Here is a 20,851-nt window from a genome sequence, read left to right as displayed (position 1 = left end):
AATAGTATGTGTATGGGAGATTTTATCTTTTTGTGATTTAATGAGTTTTTATTTGTTGTATATTGAAATGTTGAATTGATTTTTGCTATAATAGTACCAAAAAAACTGTTCTTTGCAGGTGCTCTTCCTCCACCTGTTCTGGAAAGTCGCCCTCCAAGTTCCAGCACCAAACAATTCTGTGTGCATATTCATGATGGATTTTAATCATTCACTCAAGAGGCTTTCTGCTTTAGTCCTTTCATTCACTGCCTTAATAGTTTGCATTGCCCATTCAATTAAGTTTCTCTAGTATCTGTTACACCAAGTTGCATCACATGTCTTGACTGCTCTACCTTTGTGTCCCTCTCCATCTCTTCCTCCCTCTCCTAGCTCTGGATTAAAGCAATTAGCTTTCTTGACGGCTCTTTCTGGGGTCTGGCAACCTTGTCCATGAGTGTTGTGCCATGAGACTCTGTTTTCTCTTCTGCCTATATTTCCTCATCAGGTACAACAGGATCTCCAGCGCTCAGCATACCTCCTTCGCGTTGGGTTCTCTTTGCATCCCGTCATATTCTGGTCTTGTCTGACATAATCTTTTGTTGCTCAGTCTGCCTGCTCAGGGTCTCCATTGCCTCAGCTTTAAGTCTGAAACCACAGATCGCAAAGGACACCCATGATACCATGTGACTGACACTGCGTTTTTGGTCCATTGACTATTCTTCAAGCTTCTGTGCCACAGATGCTGTCACGTGGTGTAATTGCAGGAAGAAATACTTCTTAGGTGATATTCCACAGGATGCAAACTGGTCACCTCATCTCACCCCATTTGTTCCTCTTACGTGCTGGTTTAATCTGGGGTTCCCCAGGGCTTGCTTCTCTTTCCCCGTTCTGTTCAGTCTTTACATTCAGACTGTTTTTGATTTGATCGAATAATTTGCCTATCATTGCTATGCAGATAGCATGCAGCTAATTTCCTCATATTATTTCCACCCTCTTGCCACAGTGATGCTGTCCAGGCTTGGATACGAAAAAGTTGGTTGCAAATGAGTAAAGGGACAATAAGAATATTTTTCTTGGGTTTTCTACTCTTTCTACAGAGCTGTCGGTTACCCTCTGCTTACCTTTTAACCAACTTACACTCTCCTCCCCAGCCTTGCCACCGACGTTAGCCCGCAGCTCCAGAAACCTCACTAAAGAACGAATCCTACCCTTGCTTGGCTCCTTGCAGACCGAGCACCTTCGCTGCTTGGATCCAGTCATGCTTGCCAATCTTTACTCCATGATACTATCACTAGCTGTAGATTCAATCGTCCCCCTTAGCGCCTCGAAAAAACCTAACAGACCTTGCACCAAAACTCTTGGTTTACACCAGACCTACAAGCCCTCTCCAATTAAAAAGCACAAAGGTGAAAAAAAATGGATAAGTTCACCTTTTGACTCGCACAAATCACTGTTCACCACAACAGCCAAACTATACAAACAAGCCATCCTCCTTGCAAAATCCACTAGTTACAACAAAAAAATCGCCAATGCCAAGTCCAACACTCGAGAGATCTTCGCCATCCTCAGAGTACTAGAAACTCCCTCCACCCGCACTCTTAACTTCACCAAAGATGAGGCCTGGTGCATTACGACACAAAACACACTGCTAGACAAAATCACCACCCTACACAGAAAAATTAAACACAAGCAAAATAACCTCAGCATCATCTCTCAGCCCTCTGCTACTACCTCCCAGAACATCGCCCTACAAGACCTCCCCTCCTTTCGCTTCAGCAGTGTCACGGTCGCTGAGGTCACTGCCATCCTGAAGGGCCTGAAACCGTTCAGATGCAAAGGAGATGTATTCCCAGCCACTATCATCAAGGACTGCACCCTTTTATCACCACTTTCAGCAACTCCTCCTTCGCTACTAGCCTGGTTTGCACCACGCTCAACGAAGCCTGAGTACTCCCCCCTACTCAAAACACCTACCTTAGCCCCTACTGCCCCGATCAACTTCCAGCCAATCCCAACCTTCCCCTTCCTTTTAAAAATGCTACACAGAGCGTCCACCTGCAAATCCAGCAATACCTGGAATCTAACCATATCCTAGGAGCACAGCAATCGGGGTTCTGTCCTGGCCATGGTTCCGAATCGGCATTGTTGGACCTAAAGAACTAGCTTGATTGTTAGGGAGAATTCTCTTATAAGGCTAATTTTCCCAAACCTAGTGAGTCCCCCAGCAGCTTTGCTGGATTTTTGGTTTTTTTTTTTCTCCTGCTAAGAGTGAGACTCTTTTCCTCCCACTCTTAGGCATGATCTGAGGTATGTCTTTGACTTATTGTGTGCTTATGGGCTATTGGGTTTTCTTTCTCCATAGGGTATGATCTGTTTTTGTGTATGTGTTACACAGCACCCTCAGTGCAGTAACACAGGGGTGTCATAGTGACCCCCAAACGTAGACTCCATACCCTGGGACTGACTACTGTCTCCCAAGGCATGTAAAGTCACCATTGGCTTTACTAGTCCAAAATTGTGAACAGAACCAGTACAAACCATCATATTGTGGAAGTACTGGAAGGGGTTAATTCGATTGCCCCTGGGTCTGTTTCCAAGGGGGCACTGTCCAGTCCCCCCCTTGTCGAATTTCTGGCTGTTGGCAGTGGTTACCACGCAAAATATTCCACCAGAATATTTCCTATGGGATTTTCCCATTGATTTTAAACGCACCACTTTTTGGTACAATGTTAAAGATACCGCCGGTTTATTTATTTAATATAAAATCACTGGTTGGGTCTTTTCGCCAGAACTCTTTTCTAAAATGGCGTTTGTGTCCGTCTCTGTAGCTCCAACCAAGGTCGGGCCCTTTGTTCCACTTTTTGGCGTGCTTCTCCACAGAAGCCCTCCAACTGGTGCCACTCTGTCTGGGTTCCATAGGATGTGTGGGTGGGGGAATGGGCACCCTGGACTACGTTGCCTTAGCAACTCAAGTCGCACTCCGTTCTGATTGACCCAGTGGTGAGCCGCCCGGCTCACCACTTAGCATGTATGAGTGACAGCTAGGCTGTAGAATGGGGGTTTTTCTGCATAAAAGCAGGGCTTTTGGGACTGGAACTTCAGAAGTCGCAACAGGACCTAAGAAATCCGAAGAGGGAAGAAGCTGTGCCATCTGCAATGACGACACCCCCATGGAGCCCTGCTGCAACGACCTCACCACTTTCCTGACGACAAGAGAAGATCTTCTGCTGAAAGAGTCTTCTTCCTCTGAGCTGGTGGGATCAACCAGTTCGCCATTTCGCCTTCCAGGACGTCTCTTGGTCGAATCGCCCGTGCCAAGCACCCCGGCGGCCAGATAGCCAAGCTTCACCACTGTGACCGCGAATAAAAGGAACACACCTTTTAACCGACGAACTCCGCGTCTGGTCTCTTCCCTGGGCAGTGCAACGACTCCAAGTTTCCTCCTCGATGGGATCCTCTCTTCCCCTGGTCGAAACCACGAACTGCACCTGCTGCCAGGAACAACTGCCACCGCTGGAACTTCCTCAACTTTAAAGGTACTGTGTTCCACCTGGCCTCCCTTTCTACGGTTTGCTAAAGGTGACCCTTAAATCCTTGGCTTTCCAACTGGCTTGGCCCCCAGACCTTCTAACTTTACCTTCTGAATCAACCCAACCTCTTTTGACCATTTTTTCAAAGACTTGAATTAATTTCTAAACTGTGTGATCTTGGGCACATTTCACCTTGCTCCATTTAAAGTGGGCCTGGCCTATGAACTTTGGCTCTACAGTAGACTCTGCCTTCACTAACTTGTTTTGGTCTTATAAAAGTGTTGGGAACTGTTTTATTTTCATGACCTCCCTTTTTTTCTCCCTTTAACTTAATTATTGGAGTGCCATCTAAGTTAGGCGCTCGCATCTGTTTTTACAAATAGTGGTGTTTTGACTTAGACTTGTCTAATAATCCTTAAGGGAGGTGTGTATACTTTTCTGATTGTGTTTGAACTTGCTTTGATTAATAGTGCTAGTGTATTTCCTTAAGTGTGTGTTAAATAAATAATGATAATACCAAGCTCTGGTCAGTGTTTGCTTGCTCTACTGTGTTTTTACCCCTATTGTGTATCCTCTGTATACTGCCCTACTCTTCTTGAGAGAAGTCTGACTGCTCAGCCACAGCTACCAGGATAATCTGGGTGGTACAGACTGCTACCAATTGGGTTTACTGCTTACTCCTGTAGTCTTAATCTTTTTGCAGTGTTCCCCAAGGGAACTGCACAGGATTCTGCCTAACATTGATGACATCAAGGATGAATGAAAGCCAGTCCTACTTCATCTCCTTGATCTCTCAGCAGCGTTTGATCTGATTGACCACAAGATCCTTTGCCAAGATCTTACCTCTGCAGTCAATTTCTTGCCTGAAGCCTCCAAATGAATTGGCTCTTTTCTGGAGGAGAGATTCATTACAGTGTTTGCAGACAATGCAAGTGCCCCCCCTGCCCCTCTTCCCCCAGCTTCTATCTCTTGCGGTGTCCCTCAAGGTTCTTGCGTATCTCCTACACTCTACAACATCTTCACCAATCCGCTTTTTGACCTTTTTAGATTCAATCAGTATAGCATGTACCAAATACACAGATGCCACTGTTGAAGAATCTGACCACCGCCCGCCCGAGCAAGACCGGTCCAAGAAGAAATACAGAGTCCCGGACTCAACCCCTAAGTGCTTGAGGTCCCAGCCTTCACCTGACTCTGTGGTGTCACCCACGGCCAGGCAATGCTATGCAAATCCATCATCCTCATCCATGGTACCCCCGGACTGGAAGGGGAAGCAGCTGGATGCTATGGGGAAGAGGATTATCAATACGGCTGCCAGCACCATTAATGCATTGGCAATTTTGTCGCGCTACGACCTGGAGATCTGGTATAATTTGGGTCCTATTTTTGAGTTCCTACCTGACGGCAAGAAGGCAGAAGCTCTTGAACTGTTCCAGGAGGGGGAGGAGGCCTCTGACCACACCATCACAGTAGCTGTGGACATTGCGGACACCGGATTCCGTCATATGGGCAACAGAGTGCCTCTTCGTTGGCAGGGATGGCAGAAAGCCACTAACTTCAGGCCGGATGTTCAGTCGAAGGTGTTAGACATGCAATTCAATGGAGAAAACCTGTTTGGCAAGATGTAGACGAGTCTCTTCAAATCATCTAGACTGACACAGAGACAGCTCGTTCACTGGGTACCCTGCAGCAATGTCAGTCGTCGTCCTTTCGTTCCGTAAGGGGAAAACCTGGCAGGTCCTCCAAGGGCTACACCACCCGTTATCGGCAGCCTTCCCACTCCACGATGCAGAAGGTGTACAGAGGGCATTTGCAGGTGTACTGCAGCCGATGACAGCGCCGGTGCTGCCCGATGGGCAGAGCCCCGGCACCTAAACAGCCCTGAACCGGTGGTGGACTTGGGCCTCAACTCGTGCACCCTGGTGGGAGGCCAGCTGGAGAGGTTTGTCAGCGCGTTGAAGACCATCACCACCGACAGATGGACGCCCTTCAACAGGGGCACACCTTGGAGTTCCAACGCAGTGCTCCTCGTATTTCCGCTGTAGGTAGACAAGAACAGCATGTGGTGCTGCTACACGAGGTCCAAGCCATGTTAAAAAAGGGGTCGATAGAACCCATTCCCCAGCACATCCGGCGCTCCAGGGTGTACTCCAGATACTTTCTAGTCCGAAAGGCTGCAGGAGGGTGAATGCCGATCCTGGACCTGCGATGCCTCAAGTACCTGAAGTCCCAGAAGTTCAGGATGGTCACGTTGCAGCACATGCTCGTCCAACTGGAGGAAGGCGGCTTCCTGGTGTCTCTGGACCTGGATGACGCCTACTTCCACATCCCCATCCATCAGAGGCACTGCAAGTTCCTGTGGTTCAGGGTCCATGGGCGGCACTATCAGTTCAAGGCTTATTTCGGCCTGAAATCGGACCGAGGGTCTTCACAAAGTGCTTGGTTCAGGTGGTGGCGCATCTTCGTCTCGAGGGCAACCATGTCTACCCTTACCTGGACGATTGGCTAGTTTGATCCCGCTCCCATGCCCTGGTGGGCCAGCACACAGTGAGGTCTGTGCATCTACTGACAGATCTGGCATTCTCCATAAATTATCCAAAGTCCTGCTTAGATCCATCGCAGAACAATCTGTTTCTGGGGGCACGACACAACAAAGTGGCTTGCCTGGGGGCTCCCTCGGAAGAGAGGGTGGTAACCATCCTAGGTAAGTTGCAGCGCCTGTCATCGGCACAGTCGGCTACTGTGCGATGCGCCAGTGTCCTCCTGCATCAACCTTGTTCTCCTTTGCAGATTACAGATGAGGCCTCTCCAGGAGTTTTTGGATGCGAGATGGCTGCAAGTCTCAGGATCCTGGACGGATAAGATTCCCTGCCCCACAATGAGGAGTTCTGACGAGCAATACAGTGGTGGGGTGTGCACTCTCATCTCACGCAAGGGGCCCCATTCCATGTCCCTCCTTACCAGGAGACAGTTGCCACGGATACTTCTCTGGAGGGTTGGAGAGCTCCTACTGGACAGTTGCACGCCAGAGGCCTCTGGCTGCCAGAAGAAAAGACCCTTCATATCATCGTCCTCGAGCCTCAGGCCGTCTTCTGGGCCCTCAAGTCTCCTGCCGTCGATGAGGGGCAAGGTGGTGAGGATCTTCATGGACACCACCACCACAATGTTATACATCAGGAAGCAGGGCGGGACACACTCTCCGCCTCTCTACAGGGAGACCCAGGATCTGTGGCACTGGGACATTAGCCAGGACGTGTTTCTCATCCCTTTTCACCTGGCGGGCACCAAGAACACCATTGCAGACTTGCTCAGCAGGGAACTACATTATTGCCATGAGTGGGAGCTTCACCAGGACCAGGTAAATCCAGGACCAGGTGAATCTTCCATTCTGCGAATGGGGTCATCCCCAGATTGACCTTTTCGGCAATGAATTCCAAGTGTCAGAAGTTCACCAGCAGGGTCCCACAGCTGAGGAGAATGGGGGATGCATTCTCGTTTCTGTGGGAGAGACTGTTCCTATACACGTTTCCTCCGTTCCCACTCCTGCAACAAGTGATCAACACACACTCAGTGTCACTACAGGATGATACTGCTCGCTCCAGCTTGGCCGTGACAAATCTGGTATCCAGACATGCTACATCTGTCGATGGTACCGTCCATCAAGCTGCCACTACTTCAGGAACTTTGGTCTAGAGATGGAGGAGGGATTCTGCAGCACGGCCCAGCAGCGCTGAACCTCAGGGCCTGGCTCCTGCAGCCCTAGAGTTTGGACATTATGTTTTACCCTCAGAGTGTAAGGACATCCTGGCCAATTCCAGGGCCTCTTCAACGTTGACGTGCTACTGCCATAAGCGTAAGCGGTTCTCCGTGTGGTGCCAGGCTCAGAAGATTACCCCTCTGCGTATCACAGCCCTGCAGCTCTTGCCATACCTGCTTTCCTTGACCAAGGCTGGACTGGCTCATGCCTCTATCAAACTGCACCTGGCTGCCATATCCTGTTACACCAGGGCGCCAGGTAGGCCTTCTCTGTGGTCGCACAGACTCGTCAAGGAGTTCCTCAAAGGACTCTTCAGGACTTTTCCGCTCAAGTTTCTATCTTGGAACACGGCTTTCCTTGTGGCGATCACCTCGACCAGGCTGGTCAGGGAGAACCAGGCTATGTTGTGCAAGCAGCCATACTTGTTCTTCCATGCTTCAAAGGTGGTACTGCGTACACACCCCACCCTTATGCCGAAGGTGCCGTCGGAGTTCCACCTCAACAAGCCTTTGGTGTTGCACGACTTCTTCCCGAATCCATCGTCGCCAGCGGAGAGGGCTTTGCATTCATTGGATGTTGCATGTGCCTTGAAGTTTTACGTGGCACGCACAAAGAGCTTTTGGAAGACTTCTCAGATATTCATCAATTGTGGACTGTGAATCAGGTGGCTCTCCGGCTGTATCATGCACTTATCGACTGGCTAGCAGGCCGCTGCTGGCCCGCCGAGAGCCCACTCCACTAGAGCCATTGCAGCAACAGCGTTTCTCTCTGTTGTGCCCCTGCTCGACATCTGCAGGGCTGCTACGTGGAGGTCTACGCACACCTTCACGAACAAGGCCCTACTGCGCCGTCCAGGCAGGAGTCCTGAGTCGGCCAAGCATTACTACACAACCTGTTCACTTGGGGTGAGTCTGATGCAGGGGTAAGTGGTAATTGCTTCTGTTGAGCCTTGCCACCTCCCGTGGTTGTGTATATGTACTGCTATGTAATCATTATTCATGAGCATGTGAATACATGCCAGACCCCTTGCTGGAGAAGGTTTAAGTTACTTAACTGTAACTATTGTCCTCCAGCATCGGTCTGGCATGGATTCACATGCAAACCCTCTGTCCTTCCCCTCCGTGGCTCTTCTTGGTTCATATTGCCACTTTACTTGCTTACCAAATCTGAAGATGGCCATCATTGGTGGAGCTTTGGGAGAGGACTGTCATTGGATGGGGGCAGTATGACCAAGACGACAGTGATTGGTATAGAGGTGAAATACAGTTTTCAAGCAAAAGTGAAACTATTTTCTTTTACTGAGGATTCCCAGCCTGACTATGGGTAATACTCAAGACCATGTGAATCCATGACAGACCCCTGCTTGAAGACAATAGTTACAGGTAAGTAACTTAAACCTTCCAAACCATTAGATTGGAGCCTAATAATCTACAGCGTATGGCCCACCTAAACACAGAGCTTTTCATGCAAAGTATTGGGTACAGCTTTCTTCTCTGCGGTGTCGACTAGTGCCAAGAGGTGATGTGTTTTGCAATGTGTGCTACATAAATGATCCTATCTACTATGGAAACAGTCTTGAGTCCTGCAGAGACACTGGCGAGTAAGCTGCATCTAACTTGGCAGTAAGTGTTTGCCCAAATGTGTTGAAAGTTAGTTTTGCACAACTAGTCCAATTCATTTTTGCACAAGGAAAAGTGCTTATAATGAGTGATTCTCTTTTCAACTTATAGTGTGTACTTTGGGCCCTGGCAAACATGTAAAGATTAAAGATCCTGCCGATGATCAAACATGGGCAGTAGAAAGCAAAATCTCTTGGTGAACCTCACATGTCAAGTAGTTCTCCTATAATGTGGTGGTAATAATCTGAGCTCAAAATAGTACTCTATGGTTTCCTATTGTTGCTAATACTGGGTTTATGGGTAAGGGTTTTATTTGAAGGTGAACATAATTCCTTTTTATATTATGTAATGTGATAGTAAAGCTATATAAATTCATGTAATTTCTCTGCAAATAAAATGGGTCAAGTACTGTGCAATTATTTTCAAATCCCTTTATGATTCTTGCATATTAGATAATTGGAAGAACGGCTTATTAAATATGTAATAGTATTTTGTTCTGTAAGACATTGTTCAGTGTTTCCCTGTTTATTCAAGTATGTTTTAGACTTCCAAATGTTACCCTGCACTATCATCTACATGTAATATCTGAAAAATCTACCAATGAAAGTGCACATTTGTATTGTTGATCAAATTTAATAAATGCTTGCATTTATTGTCCATAAAGGCATCCATTATTTCACGGAAGAAAGAAGCAAAGGCAGAAGAACTACAAGAAGCCAAAGAAGAGCTTGCAAATGTTGAAAAAGAGATAGTGCACAAAGCAAATGAAGCCCGTGATTTTGATGGCTCTGAAGTTTTAAAAGGTGATGAGGTAAGTTTTGTCTGCGTCTAAAGTAATATCCTTGTCTTTAAAGATAAAAGGCAAATGTGTTTTCACTTGTCACTGTTCGCAAATAAGGGTTTCATCATTTTAAACATCCTTACTTCAAATAGATTGCATCATGAATAGTGAAAATAGTAACTTACTGCATTTACTTCTTAAAAGTATTACAGTACTACTTTGGAATTTCTCCAGCATTGGATCTTTCATGGATTCACATGCTTAGAATATTCCCCGTTGTCAGGCTGGGAATCCTCGGTAAGTTATATAGACATTTTCCATAGGAAAAAATTCAGACACTTTTGTGTCCTATCCACGTCGTTTTGGGCCGCGCATGCCGGCGCCACTAGGACGTAGGGGTATATATAGCTCCGCCCCCGCGGCTCCCTCAGATTTCAACCATCTTCCAAAGTGGTGGGATTACCTCGCGTATCTACTATTTGGTTAGGCTGTTCTTCTGCGACTGTTTGTTCTTTTCAGGAGAATGTCTGGAAAGGCGTTGTTTCGTCCGTGTGCTACGTGCGGCCTTAAGGAGGTGTACGAGGGGATGCTCATATGGACTGCATTTACTGCCTTCATCCTCACCACACAGCGGACACTTGTGAAATCTGTCAGGGTTTCTCCCAGAAAACCCTCAAAGATCGGAAAAGACGCCTGGTCGATTGGCTCAACGACGGAGCGGGTACGTACCTGGCATCTGAGGTGGGCTCCACGGCCTCAAAAAGTAAGTCGGAACCCCCGACGAAGAAGGCACGTGCTGCCGAGAAACGAACCTCGGATTCAGCCGAAAGACGACCCTCGGAGAAACATTCGGAGAAACATTCGAAAGCCTCCTCATCTTCACACAAGGCTCCGTCTTCTTCCTCCTCATCTAAAAAGGAGAGAAAAGAATCATCTAAATCCTCCTCAGGAGACCGTCATAAGTCTACCTTGAGTCGAAAAGCCGCGGCCAGTAAGTCGGCCCCAAAAGCGGCGGGAACACCTCAAGGCCCTGTGCCATTGGCTTCGCCGACGGCCCGCTCGTCGACGCCTGTGTCATCGGCGGCTCCTCTCGCATGTCAGACTGCGGCGGTAGGAAACATCATCGACGGTGGTCCCGTCGATGGGATGGCAGCCGGAGGTCTTCGATCCCGTCCCGCCGGAGGCCCTGCTTCAACCAGAGGTGACTTTCTCCATCTCGTCGGCTGACGAGGAACGCGACACGGTCGCGGGCCCAACCGATCTGGGTCTGCAACCGACCCGCGCAATGTCGCTCTTGGGTGTGGGTTTCATCGCCTACTACCTCGTCATTACTGAACCCCCAGGCGGTTCTGTCCTTGGAGGTGCTAAATACGCTACAGAAACTGTTACAGCGTTTGGACACACAAATACCCGAGCCTGGGGTCCCGACACGGATAAAGTCTACGCCATTCGTCGATGAGCCGGGCCCGGCTCCTCGCTCGGCGACCAGGATTACGGCCGCTTCCCACGCGCCGGAAGATTGTCCGACCCTGCAAGAAGAACAACTACAGGACTCTGACCGTGAGGGATCAGGTTCAGACATCGCACTATCCCCCTCAAGGGACCCAACTTGGGACTCTGAAGCGGAGGTGGAAGCTCCGAGAAGTCCGGCACATCCATCGCCGCCTGGCGACGTGGGTGCATTGCATGCCATGATGAGTAAGGCATGTTCGGAGTTTGGCCTAGTTCCTGAAGAGGAGAAAAAGGATTGTTTTCTTTTTGATCATATGGGCAAGAGAAGGAAATCCATATTCGCAATCCCGATTTTGGATCATGTCTGGCAAGAGGGCCTGAAGACCATGCGGCACCCGTTCTCCGAACCGGCAGTGAAAGGTTGTTTGGAGAAGAAGTTCAAGGCTCCGGAATCCACTCCCAAGTGCCTGACGTCTCAACCTTTGCCGGAGTCGGTGGTATCGGCGGCAGCGGCGAGAAAGACCAGGTCTCAACATAAATGCACGACCCCTCCAGACAACGAGGCCAGGAGACAGGACGCTTTCGGCAAGAAGGTGCTGTCCATCTGCGCGACTACGGTAAAAGCAGCCAACTCCTTGGCGATTATGTCTAGGTATGACAGGGAAATGTGGCACCGACTGGCTCCTATTTTGGAGCATTTGCCCGAGGAACATAGAAAGTCCGCAATGTTGCTAGTGCGGGAAGGAGAGGAGGCCTCCAACCATGCTATAAGTATTGCTGTCGACCTAGCCGAGTCCGGTTTTAAGCAAATCAATAATGGCATAGTTCTACGTCGACAAGCCTGGCTCAAGTGCACTACGTTCAGACCGGAGGTGCAATATAAAGTCTTGGATATGCCGTGTGAAGTGGAACAACTGTTCGGTGAAAAAGTTGATGAAGCCTTGAAGGGCATGAAAGAGGATACTGACACGGCACGGTCACTCAGAGCCCTGCAGATTGGTAGGAATTTTCGTTCCTTTCGTCCTTTCAGAGGGGCCTCTGGTAACTCCAGGTTTGGGTCATCTAGAGACCGAGGTTTCAGCAGACCCTCCTACTCGTCCCAAGGCTACAGGCGTGCGGCCCAATCCTCACGTAGAGGAAGAGATTACCAAACCTCCAGACGACGGAGTGCCTACCCTTCGTCGATGAAAGATAAACAAACCAAGAACCAACAATGACATGCTTCAGGGCGTCCTGGGGAGTCGAGTGTCTCGTCACATCGACGAGTGGGAGCGCATAACAGACCGATGGGTTTTAGATACGATTCATCTGGGCCACTCTCTATGGTTCAAGGGCAAGCCACCACACATTCCACCGGTGTTCTCGGCCTAGCCCCACCTTCAAGTACTACTACAGGAGGTGGCGCTTATGCTGCAGAAAGGGGCAAAGGAACTGGTCCCGGTGGCAGAAAAAGGACAGGGAGTGTACTCCCGGTACTTTGTCGTCAAGAAACCAAATGGAAAATGGCGTCCCATTCTGGATCTACGAGTGCTCAACAAACTGCTCAAGAATTTAAAATTCAAAATGCTGACGCTTCAGGAGGTGATCCGATCGATACAACCCGGAGATTTGTCGTCACTAGACCTTGAGGACGCATACTTCCATATCCCGATGCGTTGACGGCACAAAAGATTTCTGCGGTTCGTCGTCAGACGAACCCACTATCAGTTCAAGGTCCTCCCGTTCGGCCTAAAATTGTCCCCCAGGACGTTCACCAAATGTCTGGCTCCAATAGCAGCCTGGCTCAGGGAGCCTGCGTTCCAGAAGACAGTGGTTACGGATGCTTCTCTAACTGGGTGGGGAGCTCATCTGGACTCCTTACAGGTTTAGGGTCGTTGGTCATCGGAAGAGTCCTCCCTCCACATCAACCTGCTAGAGTTGAGGGCGGTACGTTGGGCCCTGAAATCCTTTCTGCCACAGATAAAGGGCTCAGTGGTGAGAATAATGACAGACAACACGACAACCATGTTTTATCTACGGAAGCAGGGAGGAACTCGCTCCAGGAGCCTGTCGACGGAAGCCCAGGAGATCTGGCATTGGGCCCTACAACACGACATACATCTGTTGGCGTTCCACTTACCAGGAGTAAAAAATGTGCAAGCAGACGTTCTCAGCAGAGAGATGAATTGTCTGCACGAATGGGAACTGAACGATCAGCAACTGCACCGGATCTTCGCGGAATGGGGTCATCCGGCCCTCGATCTCTTTGCGACAAGAGACAACAAGAAATGCTCCCAGTACGCGAGCAGGTGGCCACAACTAGATTCGCTAGGGGACGCGTTCTCCTTCCCATGGATGGGCAAGTTTCTGTATGCCTTCCCCCCCCATTCCCTCTCATCCGTTGGACTCTGCAATGGATCCACAGATATCCTTGTCGGGTGATCCTGGTGGCCCCGTATTGGGCCAGACAAGTGTGGTTCGCCGATCTACTTCACCTCTCAGCGGCAGAACCAATGAGGTTCCAGAAGATCCCCAACCTTCTGTCTCAGGAGAAAGGGACCGTTTGGCATCACGACCCGGACAGCCTCAGTCTGACGGCCTGGCTCCTGATTTCGCCGAGTTTGGCGCGTTAGCGATTCCAGCGGATTGCTGTCGTATTTTGCAAGCCGCAAGGGCACCTTCCACGAACGCTTCATACACATACAAATGGAAACGGTTCTGCATATGGTGCTCAGGTCAACCAGGTCTGGTCCTGCGGGCGATCACACCGGAACAACTCCTACCATACTTGCTGCTCCTGGCAAATAACAGGTTATCTGTTTCATCCATAAAGGTGCATCTAGCTGCCATCTCGAGATTTACTCGGAAGAGACATTCCACTCCACTGTTCAGTGACCGCCTAGTTAAACACTTCCTTAAAGGGTTGTTTAGAACCTTTCCTCCCAAGAAGTAGTTTCCTCCTATCTGGAGTCTGAACTTGGTCCTGGCAGCCCTGATGAAACCCCCCTTTGAACCAATATCATCAACATCATTAAAATTCTTGTCCTGGAAATTGGCTTTCCTGGTGGCCATTACTTCTGCTCGTCGCCTGTCGGAAATACAAGCTCTAGTGATCGACCCTCCGTATTTGAGGTTTTTCAGTAATAAAGTAGTGCTGGCCACTAACCCGCATTTCATACCTAAAGTGCCTTCCGTGTTTCATAAACACGCTGCTATAGTGTTGCCTACATTCTTTCCAACACCGTCTTCAGTAGCAGAGAAGACTCTCTCCATACATTGGACGTGAAAAGAGCTTTGAAATTTTACCTCCATCGCACTCAAAGCTTCAGAGACACGAGACAACTCTTCGTAGCTTATGGCCCTGTGGCTAGGGGTAAAGCGATTTCAAAACAAGGACTATCCAGATGGGTGTCTTCGGCCATTTCTTATTGTCATTCCAAGGCTGGAAAGCCACTAGAAAAGCGTCCAAGGGCCCATCCTTCGAGATCTACATCGTCATCGACGGCTTTGTGTTCCGGAATCCGCTGGGGGACATCTGCAAGGCGGCTTCCTGGTCGGTACCACACACGTTTACCCGGCATTACTGTCTCGCACAGCAACATGCTGACGATACACAGATGGGGCGGGCAGTACTACGTCATCTGTTCCAATAAGGTAAGCCCCAAGTGGGTTGCATCCTTCGGCAACTATGCTTTAAAGTGTTGTGTCTTTTACAGTTAACATGCTATAATGTAATGTGTTGCCATAGTAAGTGTGCACTGTGCTTGTTGTGATGTTGGTTTGCATACACACCTCCAATGTTGGGGGATACTGCTATACAATCTATTCTAAGCATGTGAATCCATGAAAGATCCAATGCTGGAGAAGGGAATAGTTTTTACCTGTAACTCCATTTCTCCAGCATTGTTATCTTTCATGGATTCACATGCGCCCGCCGGCCTCCCCTGAGCATGCAAACCAAAGATCCCCCCTTACTACTTTGGGGGCTGAAATCTGAGGTAGCCGCGGGGGCGGAGCTATATATACCCCTACGTCCTAGTGACGCCGGCGTGCGCGGCCCAAAACGACATGGATAGGACACAAGTGTCTGAATTTTTTCCTATGGAAAATGTTTATATAACTTACCGAGGATTCCCAGCCTGACGACGGGGAATATTCTAAGCATGTGAATCCATGAAAGATACCAATGCTGGAGAAATGGAGTTACAGGTAAGAAACTATTCCCTTCTGCATTACTTAAAAATGTGCTTTAGTTTCAAGCCACATTGTATGTTTTAAAATGTTAACCCCTGCCTGCCGCTGGAAACAATGTTAACTAGAGTCATCATCCGCTCTATGAAGGTCTCCTCCAAACCGGTCTCCCCCTGTTCTTCCAGAAGTTTTAGGAACTCTATTGGCTCTCTTTCCCCTGCACTTGCTAATTTCTTTAATCATTCTTTTGCTACTAGGTTTTTCCCCTCCTCCATCAAGCACTCACTTGTGTGCTCCCTTCTGAACAAAAACCTCTGCAGACCCATCTTGTCTGGCTAACTACCACCCCATCTTGATCACCCCCTTCCTTGGGAAACTCTTGGAGAAAGCTGGTCCCTCCCCCAGCTGACCCACCATAACTGAGCTTTTAAATGGATTGCTTTTCTCCCGCACATTTGTTTTATTTATTTATAATGCCCGCCAGACCCGAGGGTATCAGGGCGCAGAGGATGCAAGAAGGCTTTAAGCTTGGTTACAGAGTGACATAGGATACAAATCAGGATATGCAGGCATAATATACAAAATATACAGGCTAAGGTAGATACATAGAAAGCATATAATAACACTGTACGAGCAGGAGCGTAATTTACGTGGCAGTTTGGTACTATTTACAAGGCAAGAGAGATGGGAGGCCAGTGTGTTACTTGTCATTGTCTTTGAGCCAGTTAATAAGATTCTGTCTGAAGTTAGTAAATGTTTGGTCAGCTCTTAGCGGGGGTGGCAGGGAATTCCAAAGCTGTGCTGCCTTGATAGGGAAGCTACTGCCCCCGATTTTGGATAGTTTGAATCTTGGCACAAAGAGACAATTAGTATTGACTGTTCTAGTGGGCCTACTTGAAGATTGTCTATTAATTCTCTCTGTCAAGTAGTATGGTGTCCCATTATTTAGGCATTTGTGGGTGAGTGATGCTGTTTTCAGTCGGATTTTGTCATGGGTAGATAACCAATTGTGTTGTCTCCTAGTCTCTGAAATATGCTCTTTCCTTGCAATGCTTAGTGCAGCTCTGAGTGCATTGTTCTGGAGTGTTTGTATTCTCTTGACAATGTATTTGTTGGCACCAATGTAAAGGGCTTACAGTAGTCCAATTTGGACCGGATGAGGGCTCTGGCCAAGATAAGAAATGTTTGCCAACTCTAATTAATTTACATGTATAAGCAGTGGAGGAAGCCAAGGTGTTTACTTGTTTGGTAAATGTGAGGGTGGAGTCAAGGTAAAAACCTAAGGTTTTTACTTCTTTGGCAGCTTTAATGGGGTTCCCGTCAATGGTAAAGGATGAATATTCAGGGCCTAATCTTGTGAGGTGGGAGGTAGTGCCAAGAATGATGAGCTCCGTTTTGTCATCATTCAAGCAAAGACCATGAGAGGCCATCCATGCCTGAATGATGCTGTAGATTCTTTTCACCAAGGCCAAATCCTTATCATAATCCCCAGTAAGTGGTAAGAGAATCTGAGTATCATCTGCATAGTTGGTGTAGGTGATACCAAGATGGTCTAGAACATGGGTGCACAACATACGGCCCTCGGGCCAGTTGCAGCCCGCCATGCCGTTTTGTCCGGCCCGCCAGGAACAAAGACTTTCCTAATGGAGGGCGGCCCGCAAACAGCATCAGCCGCCCTCCATTAAGAAAGTCTTTGTTGTCTTCCGAGCCGGACAAAACACTGGCCCTCATTGGTTCAGTGCACACGAACCACGCAGCTCCTACGAGCCACGTAGTGTGTGTGTGTGTGCTGCATCAATGGAGTGCCAGCACTATGGCTGGCGTGGCCAGTAAGGCTTGATGCCGGAAGGCATTTCAGCCTTTTCACGCCCACGCCAGCCGTAGTACCAGAAGCCTCGCCAGCGTTCCAGCACGTCTGGTAAGTACATGGTGGGGGGGGGCTGTAGGTTTGTGTGTGTGTATGTGTGTGTCTGTCTGTCTTGGTCCGTCCTGACTGTGTTTTTTGTTTTTATATGTATGTTGAGATGCGGGGGTGGGGGAGTGTGTCAGGTGTGTATGGGTGTTTGTATTTGTATGTCTGCAGTGTATGTTGAGATTCGGCGGTGGTGTTTGTGTCGGGTCTGCTTGAATGTGTTTGTGTGCAGGTGCAGTGTGTTGAGATGCGGAGGGTGTGTCTGTGTGTCTCGGGTCTGCCTGAATGTGTTTGTGTGCAAGTTCAGTGTATGTTGAGATTTGTATGTTGAGATGCGGGGGTGGGGTGTGTGTTGGGTCTGCCTGAATGTATGTTGTTGTGTGAAAGTGCATGTTGAGATGCGGGTGTGGGATGTGTGTCGGGTCTGCCTGAATGTTTGTTGTTGTTGTGTGCACGTTCAGTGTATGTTGAGATGCGGGGGAGGGGGGTTCTTGTCTGTATGGGTGCATGGTGTATGCTTGTGAGTTTGTGTGCTGAGTTGGGGGTGGGGGTTCGGGTCTGTATGGGTGCATGGTGTATGCTTGTGGGTTTGTGTGCGGAGTTGGGGGTGGGGGGTTTGGGGTTCGGGTCTTTATGGGAGCATGGTGTATGCTTGTGGGTTTGTGTGCTGAGTTTGGGGTGGGGGGTTGGGGTCTGTATTAGTATGTATGCATGGTGCATGCTTGGTGGCATGGGGCATAGTGTTTGGTTGGGGGGTGGGTGCCATGGGGCATAGTGTTTGCATGAGGGGTGGGTGTCATGGGGCATAGTGTTTGGTTGAGGGGTGGGAGCCATGGGGCATAGTGTTTGGTTGAGGGGTGGGGGCTATGGGACATAGTGTCACACTCCAAGAGTGAACCCAAAAATAAAGCTAAAACAGGCACAGTTAGGAGATGTACATCCTTTGCTTTTTGTGGAAACCTGACTCAACGAAGGCCATACTCCTTTTGGGCAATCCAAACAGCAAAGTATAGCAGTCCAAAATAATGGAATGTCCAATCAAGTGTCAATAAAATATATATTTAATTTAATTAAACAGGCGATATGCAATAACTAAATAGAAATAAATAACAATGGAAAATGTGTAGTACAAAATATAAGTTTGAAATACAAATAAAAATCATTACACCTCAAAAATGTATTCTTTTTCCATGTGTTTAATAAAAATTGGGAGTTGAAAAAGCCTCCTGCCACGCCCCAGCGCGTCTACCGCCCCACCCACATTTACTTTTCGGCCCACTATAGCCATCATGTAAGGTACTTTCGGCCCTCTGTCAAAATCAGTTGTGCACCCCTGGTCTAGATCATCACAAAGGGGCTTGGTAAATATATTATAGAGAGTCGGAGAGACACATGATCCCTGGGGCACCCCACAGGTGATGGGGATAGGGTCAGCAGCTGCTGAGGGAGAGAAGGCTCTCATAGTCCTGTTGTTGAGGAAGGATTGTATCCAGACTATGGCTTCCTTAGAGAAATGGGCTGCTGAGTACAAGTGGTTGCATAAAACCTTGTGGTCCACCAGGTCAAATGCAGACGAGAGGTCGAGAAGGAGAAGCAAGGCTGATTTCCCAATGTCTTTGAGCGCATCAATTTGGGCCTTGAGATCAATTAATGCGGTTTCCATGCCATGTTGTGGCCAGAAACCTGATTGGCGGGCTCCTAGAAGTTGGTTAAGTTATGCCGCCTTATCTAAAAATTTAGGAGGAATGGCACTGTCATGATGGGCCTGTAGTTAGTCGGTATAGTAGGGTGTAGTGTTTGTTTCTTGAGGAGAGGGTGTACCCAGGACTCTGTAAGGTTGCTTGGGATAGTACCTGATGAGAAGAAGGTGTTCATAAGCTTCCAAATGAAAGGCGCTAGGTCTCTAGCAGCGTCCTTGATTAGTTGTGCTGGGAATTGGTCACGGTGGCAATTCGAGGGTTTGAGCGGAAGTATAACCTTCTCGACCTCAAGAATAGAGATTATGGAAAAGCTAAAGCAGGTTAGAAGTTTGTGGGGGGGGGGGGTGTGGGAGTTTTGTTGGGTAGAGTTGAGAATGTTAGGCAAACTTTCTTTTGTGCTATCTCATTCTGAAGATTGGAGACTATTGACTAGCGCATGCTGAATATTGGAGCACCAAGTTTTGTCTTTGATGTAATTGTCTTGTATTGGTATTGGGGTTTCTAATTCTTTTAAGATTACAAATAGTTCCTTCATGCTGGAGTTAGCTTGCTGGATTCTATTGTTGTAAGTTTCTTGTTTCGCCAAGAGGATGTCTTTCTTGTATTGAGATATGTTAATTAGGTTTGTTTTGTTTTCAGCAGAGGGAAGTAGTCTCCAGGCGGTTTCACATTTTCTCTTATCTTATCTCTGGCTTTTCATGTGTGGGGTGAACCAGGAGTTAAGGTGGCTTTTGGGCTTGCTATTTCTCAATTATAATGGGGCAATATCATCAAGAGTGGTGGTCATAATTTTTTTATATACGTCGACCAACGAGTTTGGTTCCTTGCTATCAGGTAATGAGTTAAGAGTAGGTAGGATGCGGGGTAAAAGTTTATCTAGCGTAATATTCTTTTTGTTTCTAGTTAGTGTGGGTGGGGAGGACAAGGTCGACTTAGCGGTGGGCCTTTTGGTTGCCAGCGTGAATGACAGAAGGTGGTGGTCTGTTCAGACTTGAGGTGTGATAGTAGTAATCAAGGTGTTACAGTTGTAATCTGCCACCCAGTCAAGTATTCTCCCCTTGTTGTGTTTGGGTAAATTCCCTCTCTGAGTGAAACCAAGTTCTACCAGGATATTAGTCACAGTAGTTGTTTGTTGGTCTTTAGGGTCGTTAAATCCCAGATTAAGATTCCCCCAGCAATAGGATTTGTGAAGTGCTTTTTAGGTTGTCCGACAGTATAGTGGAGATATCTTCATTGAAGGTGCCAATAGGACCAGGCGGTCTATATATGAGGTGGATATTAAGAGTTTGGGAGGTGGCGATGGGTATTTTGACTGAAAGGGATTCACATGATTTGATGTCTAGAGAAGGGGATAATCTCATGGATAGATTAGATTTAGCGATAATGGCTATGCCTCCTCCTCGTGACTCGTGTCTATCTGCTCTCAGAATAGTGTATTTGTCTGGGACTGCTAAGGTAAGGGCAGGATCTGCTGCATCATGTAGCCAAGATTCAGTGATGGCTAGGAAGTCATCGTTTTCTGCTACAATGAGGTCAGCTATCTCCGTAGCGTGCACGACTAATGATCTTGCATTTTTTAAGGCCCCCTTGAGGTCTGATGCGGAGCTGTCTAGCGAAGGGGGGAAGGGGTGCTGGAAATAACTCCAGTAGCATGTGCGCCAATATGGGGCTAAGATTTTTGGAATTTTGTATGGAAGAGGCTAGGTGATGAGATATTAGGAGTGGTCTTTTTTGTAGTTGTAGTTTGTCTATTAGGTAGGCTCTTTCTCTGGCAGTCTACGATAGTCACAGAACTGGCAGGGGGTTCAAATAGTTTGGGCAGTCGAGAGTGAAGTCTAGAGTTTCAAGAGGCGATGTTGAAGGGGCTATTGAGGTTGGGTGGTTCCTGGGGGGGGATTTTGCTTACTTGGTAGTTATTCATGAGTCAGAATGTTGTGAGTGGGTACATTGG

At 48.1% G+C, this 20,851-nt stretch overlaps 1 protein-coding gene across 1 annotated transcript in view; it reads left to right on the top strand.

Moving 5' to 3' along the window:
• Positions 1-20,851, top strand: part of IFT81 (intraflagellar transport 81) — a 1,594,755-nt gene that overhangs the window by 878,412 nt on the left and 695,492 nt on the right. The window contains exon 11 of the mRNA XM_069619559.1: positions 9,550-9,696. Within this exon, the coding sequence (XP_069475660.1) occupies positions 9,550-9,696 (147 nt within the window). The remainder of the gene's footprint in view (positions 1-9,549; positions 9,697-20,851) is intronic.

This window comes from Ambystoma mexicanum, chromosome 10 (genome assembly GCF_040938575.1).
Source record: "Ambystoma mexicanum isolate Mex_15411 chromosome 10, UKY_AmexF1_1, whole genome shotgun sequence".
NCBI lineage: Eukaryota > Metazoa > Chordata > Amphibia > Caudata > Ambystomatidae > Ambystoma > Ambystoma mexicanum.
This window is presented reverse-complemented; position numbering and strand designations above follow the sequence as displayed.